Source organism: Amblyraja radiata, chromosome 9 (assembly GCF_010909765.2).
Source record: "Amblyraja radiata isolate CabotCenter1 chromosome 9, sAmbRad1.1.pri, whole genome shotgun sequence".
In the NCBI taxonomy this organism is placed as follows: Eukaryota; Metazoa; Chordata; class Chondrichthyes; order Rajiformes; family Rajidae; genus Amblyraja; species Amblyraja radiata.
The window spans coordinates 64,564,270-64,578,106 of record NC_045964.1 but is presented as its reverse complement, the minus strand read 5'-3'; the positions used below and the strand labels follow the sequence as shown (position 1 = coordinate 64,578,106).

Here is a 13,837-nt window from a genome sequence, read left to right as displayed (position 1 = left end):
CCAGTCAATGAGATCAAGTGGAATATTTTGTCACTTTCATGTACTAATTCCATTCCTTGATTTGATTTCTTGAATGTGCAAATATGCTCAGTCATTGAAGCTCCACAGCTCTCTTGGGTAGACTATTCCAAAGATATACACCCATGTCAATGAAGAAATATCTTCTTGTCTCCTTGGACACTTGATACTAGACACTCCAGCAAAGGGAAATACCATCTCTGAATCTACAACATCGTACCAAAGAAGGCATAATTTCTGCATCTACTGGAAGTCATCACTTTGTGTTTCAAACACGAAAAATTGATGAACGTTGCCACATACTTGGGTTAACAAATATTTATTTGATGTGAAGCAAAAATTTCTACCCAGCATCATTCATCTTGAATTTGTTTTGATATATCAAAATAAATATTATGCTTACCTTTCTTCACGTCCAAATCTTTCACGATCAAATCCTTCCCTTTCATAATCACCGATCGATCTATCCCTGTAGAGATCATGCTCTCTATCAAAATCTCTGCGATCCAAAAAAGGATCTCCCCTTCGTTCTAAAAATGGATCTCTGTCTCCGTAACGATCTCGGGGACCTATTAAATCTAAATGAAAGAGAAACAGTTAAATATAAAAGTCTGCTATTTGGAGCAATTAGCTGCATGTAGTAATGTGCTAGCAAAATTGAATGGCAAAATAATAATTAACCTATTATTCCCTATGCCATAAAATGTTTTGGTACTTTTCATGGTTGTCATAGAATGATATAAGATGAAAACAGGCCCTTCGGCCCAACTTGCCCACACCAGCCAACATGCCCCAGCTACATTAGGCCCACCTGCCTGCGTCTGGTCCATATCCATCCAAACCTGTTCTTTCCATGTACCTAACTGTTCCTTAAATGTTGGGATAGTCCCAGCCTCAACTACCGCCTCTGGCAGCTCGTTCCATACACCCACCACGATTTATGTGAAAATGTTACCCCTCAGATTCCTATTAAATTTTTTCCCCTTCACCTTAAACCTATGCCCTCTTGTCCTCGATTCATACTCTGGGCAAGAGACTCTGTGCATCTACCTGATGATGTTATACACCTCTATAAGATCACCCCTCATACTCCTGTGCTCCAGGGAATAGAGTCCTAGCCAACTCAACCTCTTCCTATAGCTCAGACCCTTTAGTCCTGGCAACATCCCCGTAAGTCTTCTCTGTACCCTTTCCAACTTGCCAATATCTTTCCTATAAAATGGTGCCCAGAACTGAACACAATACTCTAAATGTGTTCTCACCAACATCTTGTACAACTGCAACATGACCTCCCAACTTCTATACTCAATACTCTGACTGATGAAGGCCAAAAGCCCTTTTTACCACCTTATTTACCTGTGACCTGACCTTCAAGGAACCATGCACCTCCACTCCTAGATCCCTCTGCTCTACAATACCCCCAAGAGCCCTTCCATTCACTGCCCATGTTAGACTTCCCAAAATGCAACACCTCACATTTCTCGTATTAAATTCCATCAACCATTCCTCAGCCCACCTGGCCAATTGATCAAGAACCTGCTGCAATTTTTCACAACCATCTTCACTATCTGTCACAACCATCTTCACTATGTGAACCTACCTTTATCGAATATCCTTTCCCGTATTGGCTCAGGACCGAGTGAAACTCGTTCTCCATAAGGGATCTGTTCAATTCTTCCTGATCCTGAATCTGAAAAAAAGTAACCGAATTTAAGAAGAATACACTTAAAAGTAATGTTTTCAATGTGTATACTGCTACGTTTTCATAGTCACAGAATCATGTGGGCCTTCGGCTAACTCGTCCATGTCAACCAAGGTACTCCTTCTGTTAGTCCCATTTGCCCGTGCTTGCTCGACATCCCTCCAAACCTTTCCCCAACTATGTACCTGTCACAAATTACTTTTAAATGGCATTATTGTATCTGCCTTAACCACTTCTCTGACAGCTCATTCTATCCACGTACCACCCTCCATGTGAAAAAGTTGCGACTTAGGTTCCTATTAAACCTTACCCATCTCACTTTCAATCTATGCCCTCTAGTTCTTGAATCCCTAATTCAGGGCAGAGACTGCATACTTTCACTTTACCCATGCCCCAAATGTTATTCTAATCAGAGAATTTTGCAATTTTTGATTAAATCAAATCTCTGGACAATCTCAACAGAGCAGCTTGTATAAATTGAATTTTATTTTTGAAAAAAGGTGCTATTGGAAGATAGTACCAATAGAAGGAAAAAAACTGTTAAAAGAAAAACACTGAACTTATAGCCGTGCAAGTGTCTAAACCAGGGGTGGAGAACCTGCGGCCTTAAGGCCATTAAGTGCGGCCTTTTGAATGAATCCAAATTTTGTAGAACAAATCCTTTTATTTTTATTAATATGTTTTTGTTTGTCTTATATTATTTTAATTTTAATCTCAACATGAACGTATTTAAAATACCAAAGAGTAAAAGAAGATTCAACGAAACAATCCGATATCTAATTGAAGTTTCTTGGATGCGGCCTTATTAGATTACAGCTAACTTAATGTGCGGCCTTCCAACATGAAAAGGTTCCCCACCCCTGGTCTAAACTGTCAACCTAGCCAAATACAACTTTGAGAAAGAAATGCACACATTCTGTGCCCTAAAGAAACCCGGAACAAAAGGTTGACCTAATCAAGGGACACATGAATCTGCTTTCTTGCGCATTCAAAAGTTACCTGTGGACTTGAAATCCACCTGCCATCTTTCACTCTCCATAAATCTGGATATTCAAAATTCTATTGCGCTTTTTAAAATCTCACCAAATTTTGCTCACCAATTGCAATTGTGCTCACTGGTTTGTGTTTCTGCGTAGTCTGATTACTTGTCCTGATTTCTCAGCCTTCATGGCAACTGTTCAATCCATTTCCTGCAATCTTACTATGCCAGCCACTTGTGATTGCTTACATTCATTGTTCCATGATTGGCCATACTCCAAATCACAGTGGTCCCACATGCTCTGCCTCTTTCCATTCCACTAAGGAGCTTGCAAGAAGTCTGTCCCCATGCTTCAGGTTGTACACCATATATGCTGAATAGCCTCTTGGCTGCTATATTTTAGTAAGGCGGCTTGGGATATTTTACTACTTTTAACATTTATACATGCAAGTAGTTCCAGATTTCTCGCTTACCACGCCCATGTCCATAATCAACGGTTTTTTGAATTGGCGGTGGCTTGTTCAGAGGAGTAGTTGAGATTGGTGAAGATTCATGAAAGCCATAATTAGAATCAGGATTTTTGGGATCAGATGCAGAATCCCACAATCCATGGAATGTGTCAGTGTCCCAACGCTCTGATTGAACGGGAGCATCTGATGGTCCAGGACCAAGTAATGAGTTGTCAGTGCTCGCCATATCCTGCAATGACATTTACAAATAGATGATGAGACGAAGAAGATAGTTGGGCAGAACATAATCACCACAATTCTCAACGTATTAGAAACACCATGCCAATTAAGAAGCATTTTATTTATACTACCTTATGCAAGAAAACACAAATAAACTGTTTCAGAATAATAGAACATTTATTGTTCATTTAAGTCTGATATTGAATTATAAATCAAATCGTCATGAACTCAAATTCCACAGCTAAACTAAACGCTGTGGTCACTTGCTGTCTTGTACCAGAAAATTGTTGGGAGAAGAACTGTGAAGCAAGTCAAAAAAGTCCAATAACTACAAAAAAACTCCTGAAGAAATAAAATCATGTCATTACCAAATCTGGTCACACAAGTTTAATTCATGCTGCAATTTACAATGCAAAGTGGTCAGTTTAAAAAATAAGATCATGTCAAAGATGAAAGGAAACCAGAAAACAAATAAGAATAAGTTGTGGAATATTAATATTTCTCAGGTGGTTTGATTTAAATGCCTTATTGCTTGACCTAATGTAAACAGCGAAGAAGAAAAGAAAGTGACAAGCAACTCTTTCATCAAATGTGCAGAACTTTTTCATGGAATAGCTGCAGCTAACTCAAATCCACTATTGTTCATTACTCACCTTGTAGAAGTCTTTACCAGTCTTAGAGTTTTGATAATCTTGAATTACTGGAGGAATTCCAGTGGAATCTGTTTTGTTGGGAAGTAGAGGTACTCTTTCAATCTCCTGCAACTCTCTGAAAAGCAAAACATTAGTTCCATCATGAAGGAGACAGACATAATAGAACAGCCATGATCACATTGAATGGCGGTGCTGGCTCGAAGGGCCAAATGGCCTACTCCTGCACCTATTGTCTATAATCAGAAAGCTGCAAGTCCTCCAAACAGCATCACAGACACAATGCTTGATCCCAGTGACCTAGAATGCTTAAGTTTTATGTCCTAGTTAAACTACCTGCTCTGCTTCAAGCACAAGAAAGGGGGCACAGATTTAACATTTTGGGGGGGGGGGGGGGGGTTTGACTATTTTCGCAAGAAAAATCCCACTGTATACGTTGACTACCTTCCTCACAGTCTGCACTCCACCAATCTTCATTTTCTCTGCAAACTTACCAACCCCCCCTACATTTACATCCATTTCATTTATATAGATGACAAACAATAGCACAAATCCCTGCAGAACTCCACCGGTCATAGACTTCCAGCAAGAATAACGCCCTTCTACCATGACCCTCTGTCTCCTATGAGGAAGCCAGTTCTGAACCCATACGACCAAGTCACTGTGAATCCCATCATCTTAATCTTCTGAATCAGGCTACCATGCAGGTCTTTATCAAATGCCTTATTAAAAGCATGCAGTAAACATCCATCACACTACCCCCATTGATCACCTTCATCATCTCCTCAAAAAGCTCAATCAAGTTAGTGAGACATGACTTGCTGCGTACAAAGCAGTGCCGAATTAGCCAATTCCCTTGAAAATGGAAGAATGAGGACAAGAGGAAGACACATTGGAAAAGTATCTCATAAATCATACTTCCTCAACAAGGTCAGAAAACTGGCATGAGCCAGTCAGACATGGGAACAGTCAGAAAACTGGCTGTTCCCGTTGGAAATAAGGAAATATTCATAATTATGGAGACAAATGTCATCCTTTGAAGGCAAGCTTTGTTAGCAGGATCAAGAGTCCCAATTTGATATGCACTCCGCCTGATGCTAGCTTTATAGGACTTTTTAAATGTCTGAAAAAATTTTGGAGAAGGAAGGGGGAGGAACCTGTGCAGGCCAGGTCTTATTTGGAAAGCATTAAATGCAATTATTAAATGGTTTTACAAGAGTTATAATCTGGTACAGTTAAAGGACCAGATGAAAACTGGCAGAGGGATAACATTAGGGAGGTGAATACATGGCTAATGGAGTGATGTGGAAAAGGGACATTTTATTTCATGGACAATGGCACCAGCATAGAAGTACAAAGAAGCAATACCGCTATTGTACTTGAACTGAGACTGAATGAGTTGGACTTTAACATGAATAGGACTTTAAATTGGTGAATGGTGAGTGGAATGTTCAAAAGCAGTACAAAAATAAGCCAAAAATAATAATAGTTAAAGGAGTGGACCAATTGCCAAAAATAGTACTTTATGTTTAAAAAGCAAAATGGCGTGCGCTTAAAAGGGATGGCAATACTGTGACATTGGAAATGATGCCCATAACTAAACTATATACAGCACTAAGTATTAAACTATACTAGGATAGAGACAAGCCAACCTAGTGGATTATTTTGATGGTTGAATGCAAATGTGAAGGTCTTTTCTCAATGACTTCTATTATCTAAATATATCTTTAAATACTCTAATAAACTTTTACACATGTACTGCAGATAGTATCCTGATTGATTGCATCAAGACCTGACACGGCAATTCCAACGGAAAGGAACACAAGAGGCTGAAGAGTGTGTAGGAAGGAACCACTGATGGTAATTTATACCGAAGATAGACACAAAATTCAAAAGAAGGATCTCAGCCTAAAATGCCACCCATTCTTTCCATCCAGAGATGTTGCCTGTCCCGCTGAGTTACTCCAGCATTTTGTGTATATCTTCGGTGTAAACCAGCATCTGCAGTTCCCTTCTACAATTCACCTCTTGCACTACCATGGGCATGTTGTTTCATTAATTATGTATTTGTACTATGTTTTCTTGCTTATGTCTTATTTTTTGTAGTCTTCTTTCTTTCAGAAATGTTGTGTAATTTATGTATATAACTTATGTATAATTTGTACCATTTCCATATCATTTATTTTTGCGTTTGTCCTGCTCTATGTGCATGAGATGCTGCTGTAAGAAAGTTTGTCATTATACTTGTTCAGGGTACTTATTCAAAACATTAAATTTGACTTGACCACATATTTACATAAGCAGACTTTAAGAACATATCTGCAGTATAAAGTCACTTACCGTAATAACTTCAATTCCTGTGCTGCCTTCAAAATGATTTCATGTTCTCGCTCAGACAAAGCTACAATATTTTGCCCACCGGGTGGTTGGTCCACCATAGGTTTGTCTGAGAAAGGCAGCGGTGCTTCTTCAGGTAAAGCGGACACATGAGCAGGACCGGTCTGGGATGGAATTTCACGCAAATTGTCAAAGGGTAATCTCCTGTTGTCTGCTTCAGGATACCTTCTTTCATCAATTCGTTCTCTCTGCCAGGCAAGCCTGTCCGGAGGATAAATTCGTTCGTCTCTCCTCCACTCTTGCCTTTCTGGATAGTCCCGCCCCCACAACTCCCGTTGTTGCTCTTGCTGATAGCCTCTTTCAGGTTCAATCCTCCACTGCTCTTCTCTCCACCTGTCTGGTCGTGGATGCAAAGGAGAGAATTCTCGTCCACGACCATGATGTTCCCATTCGTCTGGTCTGTGGAAGTACTCCCTGTTGCGCTCATTGTCTCTGTTAAACCCATATTCTTGTGATTTTCCACTCTTGTCAAAGTCTTGGTCAAATCCTCTGTCAAAAGTTTCATTTGCAGGAGGTGCTCGGTTTTCCCTTTGATTTGATATTTCCTGATTCATGGGGGTGCGAAGAAGCGGCCGTTCATCTCTCCTAAATGGATCTCGCTCATCCCAGATGTCTGGGCCTGTGTCTCTCCAATTATTCCTTTCCCAGGATGCGGCTCTTTCTCTTTCATACCCTGGACCTCCTCTAGGTCCAGAGAAACGATCATCCATTTGTCTCCCTCCTTCTTGATGCCAAGATGCTTGCATTTCTGTCTTTTGATATGGTCTCATCTCTGGACCATCAATGGGAATGTCCCCCTTGCGCATAGACATGTACTCCGTGCCAATCTGTGGCCTGTGTTCTGGACCTTTCTCTCGGTCATTAATCTGACACAATGATGTGGATTCAAATCTCTTTCCAGTTTCTACAGTTTTTAGTCCATGTTTTTCAAATATGATCTTTGTGGTAGATGCTGAATTTGAAGGCAACATTGTCACTGGATCTTTTTGGACGTGACCTACAGTGACTGAAGGAACGTCAGAACCGTCCATTTTCTTCTGAATTTCATGTGATTTAGATAAATTAGCATTTGTTTTCAACAAATCTTTACCAGCTAAAGAGTCAGAACCTTTGGGATCTGTGGCAGCAAATATTCCGTGGGCTGGATTATTTTCATCTACCGGCACTGTGGTAGATAAAGGCTGTGGTACAGTACCAATACTTTGTGTTACATTTTTATCTTCTACTGTATTTTCCAGCTTCACATCTCCAATAGGTTTTACCTGTCCTGAATCTTGCTTTGAAGATGGCTGAGAAGATTGGAGTCCTTTCAAATCTTTTCCGATTTGCCCAGCTGAAACTTGAGGTCCTTTTGATCTTGAGATAGGTATGGAAGATCCACTGGGAGATGGCCCTTGAGGATCACTTGATCTTGGACCCTGTGGTCCATCAAACCGTGATCCAGGCACTTGAAGTCGTCCAGCAGAACCCTCAATCCGTTGTCCAGGTCCCTCAAATTGCTGTCCTAGAACCTGCCTATCAAATCGCTGTGCTGCACCTGGTCCTTCAAAGTGTGGCCCTGACCCCTCAAAACGGTGCCCTGGGCCATGCTTCTCAAAGCGATTGCCTTTAGCCTGCCCTTCAAAGCGGGTGCCTTTACCCTGTCCCTCAAGGCAATTGCCTCCTGGTCCTTCAAAGTATCCACCTCTTGGACCATCAAATCGACCGGCCTTTGGCACATCAAAGCGATTAACTCCTGAACCCTGATTCTCAAAACGATTGTCTGAATCTTGTCCTTCCAAGTAAACTTGATTCTCAAAGCAGTTATCAGGATTCGGTTCCTCAAAGTATTTCCCAGGACCTTGGCCCCCAAAGCGACCACCAGGACCCTGATCTTCAAATCTATTGCCTGAACCCGGGCCCTCCAAAAGACTGCCACGTCCATGATTCTTGTGGCGGCCACCGCGCCCAAGGCCATCAATGCAACTGCCATGTCCCTGGCCGTCCAAGCGCCCACCCCTTCCCTGGCCCTCAAAGTGGCTGCCTCTCCCCGGGCCCTCGAAGCGACCACCCCTAACTTGGCCTACAAAGCGGCTGCCCCTCCCATGCCCTTCAAAACGACCGCCCCTGCCCTGGCCCTCGAAGTGACCGCCACGCCCTAGGCCCTCAGAGTGACCTCCCTGACCCTGGCCTTCAAATTGGCCACCTGGACTCTCAAACCCACCAGAACCCAGGCTATCAAATCGCACTCCCGGGACATCAAAATGGCCTCCTGGTGCATCAAAATTAGCATCTGCACCCTCAAACCGCCCACCTCGACCCTCATAGTGGCTGCCGTGTCCCTCAAATCGTCCACCCCGACTCTCAAATCTCCCTCCGGGGCCGTCATACAATCTGCCAGAACTCTCGAAGATCCCGCCCTGACCCTCGAAGTGTCCGTCGGGATCCTTAAAGGGACCACTTGGACCCACAAAGCCGCCACCAGGGCCCTCAAAATGGCCTCTCCCCTGGTTGTCAAACCGACCACCGGGACCCTGAAAGCCACTGTCCATCCCCTGGCCTTCAAAATGGCCTCTTGGACCCTCAAAGTTGCTAAAGCAGGTACCCGGACCTTGGCGTTCAAAGCGGCCACCCCGGCCCTGTCCCTCATAGTGACCATCAGGCCACTGGGCATCAAAACGATTGCCAGGTCCATGGCCCTTAACGTGACCCCTTTGCCCTTGCCCTTTAAAGTGATGGCTGGGTCCATATCCCTCAGAGCCAATGCTGGGAGCTAGACCTTCAGGACAACTGCCAGGACCTGGACCTTCCAGACGACTGCTGGGACCCTCACTCTTAATGTTGTTGCCAGGAACCTGCCCTTCAAATTGATTGCTAGGCTTTTGGCCTTCAATGACTTTGCCAGGACCTTGGGTCTCAAAGTGAAGACCAGGACCATGGCTTTCAATGCGATTACTTACACCCTGCATGTCAAAACAACGATTGGGACCTTGGCCCTCAAAACTATCACCCTGCTTCTCAAGTTGTTTACCAGCACTCTGTTTTTCCAGACAATTAATAGGACTCTGTGTTTCAAAGGAATTTCCCTTAATCTGACGGAAACTATCCTGCTTTTCAAGAACTTGCTTCTCAGCATTCTCAAGTTGACTTCCAGACACTTGCTCCCCAGGACAGTTAAGCAACCCTTGTTTTTCAAGGAAGCTACTTGGATCCTGAGTTTTTAGTTCATTATCTGGAGCCTGCCTCGATGGCTTGGCCGCAGGTTGATGACCTGGAGTTTGTTTTTTATCCTGTGCCCCACCAGACGAATCTTTAATACTGTCAACTCTAATTTCACCCTTAACATGATGATCTGCAGCCTCATTCTTGGTGCATTGTGTAGCAACCTCACTCTCAACCTGCAGGCCTACACCCTGCCCTTCAAATTTTGCTTGGAGTCCCTCATAGCGATAACCTTGAAATGCAGGACCTCTTGAATCAAAACGTGACCGAGAACCTTCTCTTGCTCCTGGCTCTTCAAATTTGCGTTTTCCTCTTCCACGGGGTCCATCAAACCTACAGAAGAAAAGGAAATATTTGATCATAAGACCTAAAGATCTTTAAGATGTTTTGTATTTAATAACAACATGACACAATCTATGAAACTAGTTTCTCCTTTGGTGGGAAAAAAAGCGATCTTATCTGCCTGTACATAATCCATATCCCTCTATTCCCTACACTTCCATGTGCCTATCTAAAAGCCTCTTAAACGCCACTATCATAGCTGCCTCCAGAACCACCCCTGGCAATGTGTTCCAGGCCCCCACTACTCCATGTAAAAATCCATGCATTAAACGTTTCCACTCGCACCCTCTAGTGTTGCACATTTCTGAACAGTCAATGGTATCTGATTACTGCATGGTAGTTAGAGGTAAACCGTCTTTTCTCCCAAGACGTTCTTGTTTGAATTTAATAATATTCATGAAAGTTCGTTCGTATGTATGGAACATCCATTGGTTGGGCATTCATAACCTAGAAATGCCTGCATGTTGAATATCATCACAAAACAAAACTTCTGCAAATGTCTACCAGAGTGCTTTTTGCTTCCCATAACCAATAAAATATGTAATATATTAAAATATATTCCAATTTCTCAAATTTGCTAAATAAAAAATGTTCCCGAGTTAAAAAGCGTTTTATACAGGTTACTCTCCAAACACCAGCAATTGGTGATTACAAAAAACAAAAGCCAATTATGAAATTAATCTTTGGATACCAAACTAGTTCACTCCAAACCAGTTTTAAGAAATAATCTGTAGGAAAGACCTGCAGATGCTGGTTTAAATCGAAGGTAGACACAAAATGCGGGAGCAACTCAGCGGGACGGGCAGCATCTCTGGAGAGAAGGGATGAATCATTGACTTCTCCAGAGATACTGCCTGGCCACTCTACAACTGCACGTCCCTGAATGAAAGCTAAAGTATACATCTTTGATTGCCTCGCAAATTACATCACGAAAGTATTCAGTCACAATATTACAGGCACTATGAAATGTTGCCTTATGAAAATAAAAAAAATAAATGTAGTTGAAATTCAGGAGCAACCTAAATGCTTAAATTGCTTTCAAACCTGATAGAACACAAGAGTTGCTCTATAATTGGATATTTCCCCCCATTTTGTCAAAAAAACCCAGAAACAATCAATTATTGAGCTAAGTAGTATTTTCAGATCAACAGCTAATAAAGTGTGGATGAATACAGAACAAAAGGGAAGAAAGAAGGTACAAATTGGACGGCACGCCTCCATACATAACACAACAGCATGTTTTAACATATCGTTATTGTTTTTAATTACCTTGGAGCTCCAAGGTCTTCAAATTGCAGCCCACTTTGGGACTGTTCTGGTGGCTTTATCCCGTATTGCCCAAATCGACTATAGCGTGGTGTTGAAACTGAAGATGACACTTTGACTTCGTCATGTGGTGTTGGAATCAAGGGTCTCTTCTGTTCTGCAACAGCAGGTGAACTTTGAGATAATGGTGTAGACGCTTGCGACATTGAAGAAGTGGTCAGAGTCATAGGTGGAGGGGGCCGAGTCATCAGTGGAGGAGCCTGCGATGGTGGTGGAGTGGTCAGCAGAGGGGGGGCTTGAGAAATCGGCGGTGGTGCCATAGTCATTGGTGGAGGAGCCAGAGGGGGAGGTGGCATGCTCATTGGCGGGGGCAGCAGAGCCATTAAGGAAGGCGGCAGAGTCAACGGCGGTGGTGGGCCTGACATCAGTGGAGGCATTAGAGACATTGGCAGAGGCATCCGAGTTGCTGGTGGTGGGGCTTGAGATACCAGTGGAGGGGCCTGAGACATGAGAGGAGGAGGAGCCTGAGACATGGAAGGAGGAGCCTGAGACATGGAAGGAGGAGCCTGAGACACCGTTGTAGGGGTTTGGGAAATTGGTGGACTTTTCTCATCTGAAGAAACTGAGATTGCGGGTGAACTTGTTGTTCCTTGAGTAGAAGAACCAGTTAATGGTGGTGTAGGTGGCATCCCCATGGGTGGCACTGGAGGCATCGGCAGAGTTTGAGACATCAATCCTCTTGATGTATTTTCCAGGTAATTTGGGGGTTGAGTGCTCATGTACTGCTGTTGAACATTTCTTAGAGCATCCATTCTTTCTTGGAAGTGCTGGTTCGTTGATACCATTTGCTCTTGCCACTGGTTCCACTGAGTTTCATACTGTTGGAGTTGATCCTTGTTAGGATAGACTTGCAGCTGGGCCTTCCAAATCTGGAACTGTCGCTGCCATTCTTGATACAGAGGGATGAACTGCTGTTGCTGCATCTCTAAGTGTCTCAGCTGCATTTCCAGAGGCAATGACTAAAGAAAAAGAAACCCATTATAGCATATCCTTGCATTACTTTCATGTTCACTTAACAATGCTGATTTCGCGTCTTCACTTAAAAACCATGTTGCCATTTGAAAGGTAGTCTAGATTATAACCGTTGGCGAATGCAAGAAATCCAAAACCAAGATAACATGCAAAAGTAAAGACATTTGTACGGCAACAATTTGTATGGCAAAAGTATCTGGAACAAGCTGCCAGAGGAATTGGTGTAGGTGAGTAATATAACAACATTTAAAAGTCAATTTGCATGTGTGAAAGATAGGCTAATGCAGGCAAATGGGACTTTCTCTGTTAAGCACTTTGGTCAGCATGGACAAGCTGGGCAAAAAGGGCCAATTCAGTGCTGTATGACTACTAAGTGAGCCATTAATATCAATTAGTAATGTTCAGGATTAAACCTGGTATTTCTACCAAATTAAAATATTACTATATTTTCCGAACTACCCAATTTCCTTTACATCACACTGAGATATAGTCCTACAGCGTGAAATCAGGCCCTTTGGCCCAACTTGCTTACACCGACCAATATGCCCTATCTGCACTTGTCACACATGCCTGCCTTTGGCCCGTATCCATCTTAACCTATCTGATCCATGTACCCGTCTAAATGTTTCTTAAACCTGCGTCACTACCTCATCAACAGCTTGTTCCATACACCCACCACCCTTTGTGTAAAAAAGCCACTCCTCAGATTCCCATTAACTCACCTTAAACCCACGTCCTCTCGTTCTCAATTCTCCTACTCTGGGCTAAAGACTCTGTGCGATCTATTCCTCCCATGATTTTTTTATACCTCTAGAAGATCACCCCTCATCCTCCTGCGCTCCAAGGAATAAAGCCCTAGTCCGCTCAACCTCTCCCTATAGCTCAATCCCTCAAGTCCTAGCAACATCCTGGTAATTCTTCTCTGAAACCTTTCAAGCTTGGCAACATCTTTCCGAAAGCAAGGTGACCAAAGCATCACTGTGCTTGCCTGGATAAAAGTTAGGCTGACACACAAAAACTCTCCACAATATTCCCAAACAGCAGGTGGGCACTAACCTGTATGTGATGGATTTGCTGCATTAGAAGCTGGTACTGTTGCAGCAGTTGTTGAAGTTGATTATGTTGTTGCATCATGGTTTGCTGCTGATACTCAATGCGTTGTTGCTGCCATTGAGCGGCTGCTGCTTGCAACATTTTCAATCTCTCTGCTTCCTCTGGATTTTCTGGTGGTTGAATGGTAGGCTAAGAAAAATTCACAATATGATTACAAAAATCTGAAATAAGTCTTATGAGATTGTACATTACTTAGTTAAAGCAAATGACCATCACATTTTTTTTTGTCATATATGCTAAGTTCTTATATGCTTGTAAATCTATTAAATTGTTGGACAAAAAGCTTGATATGCCCCCAAATGATACAACTCAAATATCACAATGTAAGAGAACTCAGACAATATGGCAGAGATTAAGTTTTAATGTGCTACAAATATTCTCACTTTAAAATAAGAAAACTATTCTTTCCTCAAAATCTTAAAAAGCCAACGTTATCAATACTCATAAA

At 42.5% G+C, this 13,837-nt stretch overlaps 1 protein-coding gene across 2 annotated transcripts in view; it reads right to left on the bottom strand.

Annotated features, from left to right (window-relative positions):
* ylpm1 (YLP motif containing 1) overlaps positions 1–13,837 on the bottom strand; it is a 67,210-nt gene that overhangs the window by 38,073 nt on the left and 15,300 nt on the right. The window contains exons 4-10 of one of the 2 annotated variants that reach the window (XM_033027656.1): positions 13,333–13,518; positions 11,248–12,263; positions 6,379–9,972; positions 4,042–4,156; positions 3,173–3,398; positions 1,619–1,708; positions 422–596 (exon numbers count right to left, since the gene is read on the bottom strand). In XM_033027656.1, the coding sequence (XP_032883547.1) occupies positions 422–596; positions 1,619–1,708; positions 3,173–3,398; positions 4,042–4,156; positions 6,379–9,972; positions 11,248–12,263; positions 13,333–13,518 (5,402 nt within the window). The remainder of the gene's footprint in view (positions 1–421; positions 597–1,618; positions 1,709–3,172; positions 3,399–4,041; positions 4,157–6,378; positions 9,973–11,247; positions 12,264–13,332; positions 13,519–13,837) is intronic. The other variant, XM_033027657.1, reaches the window with a different exon arrangement.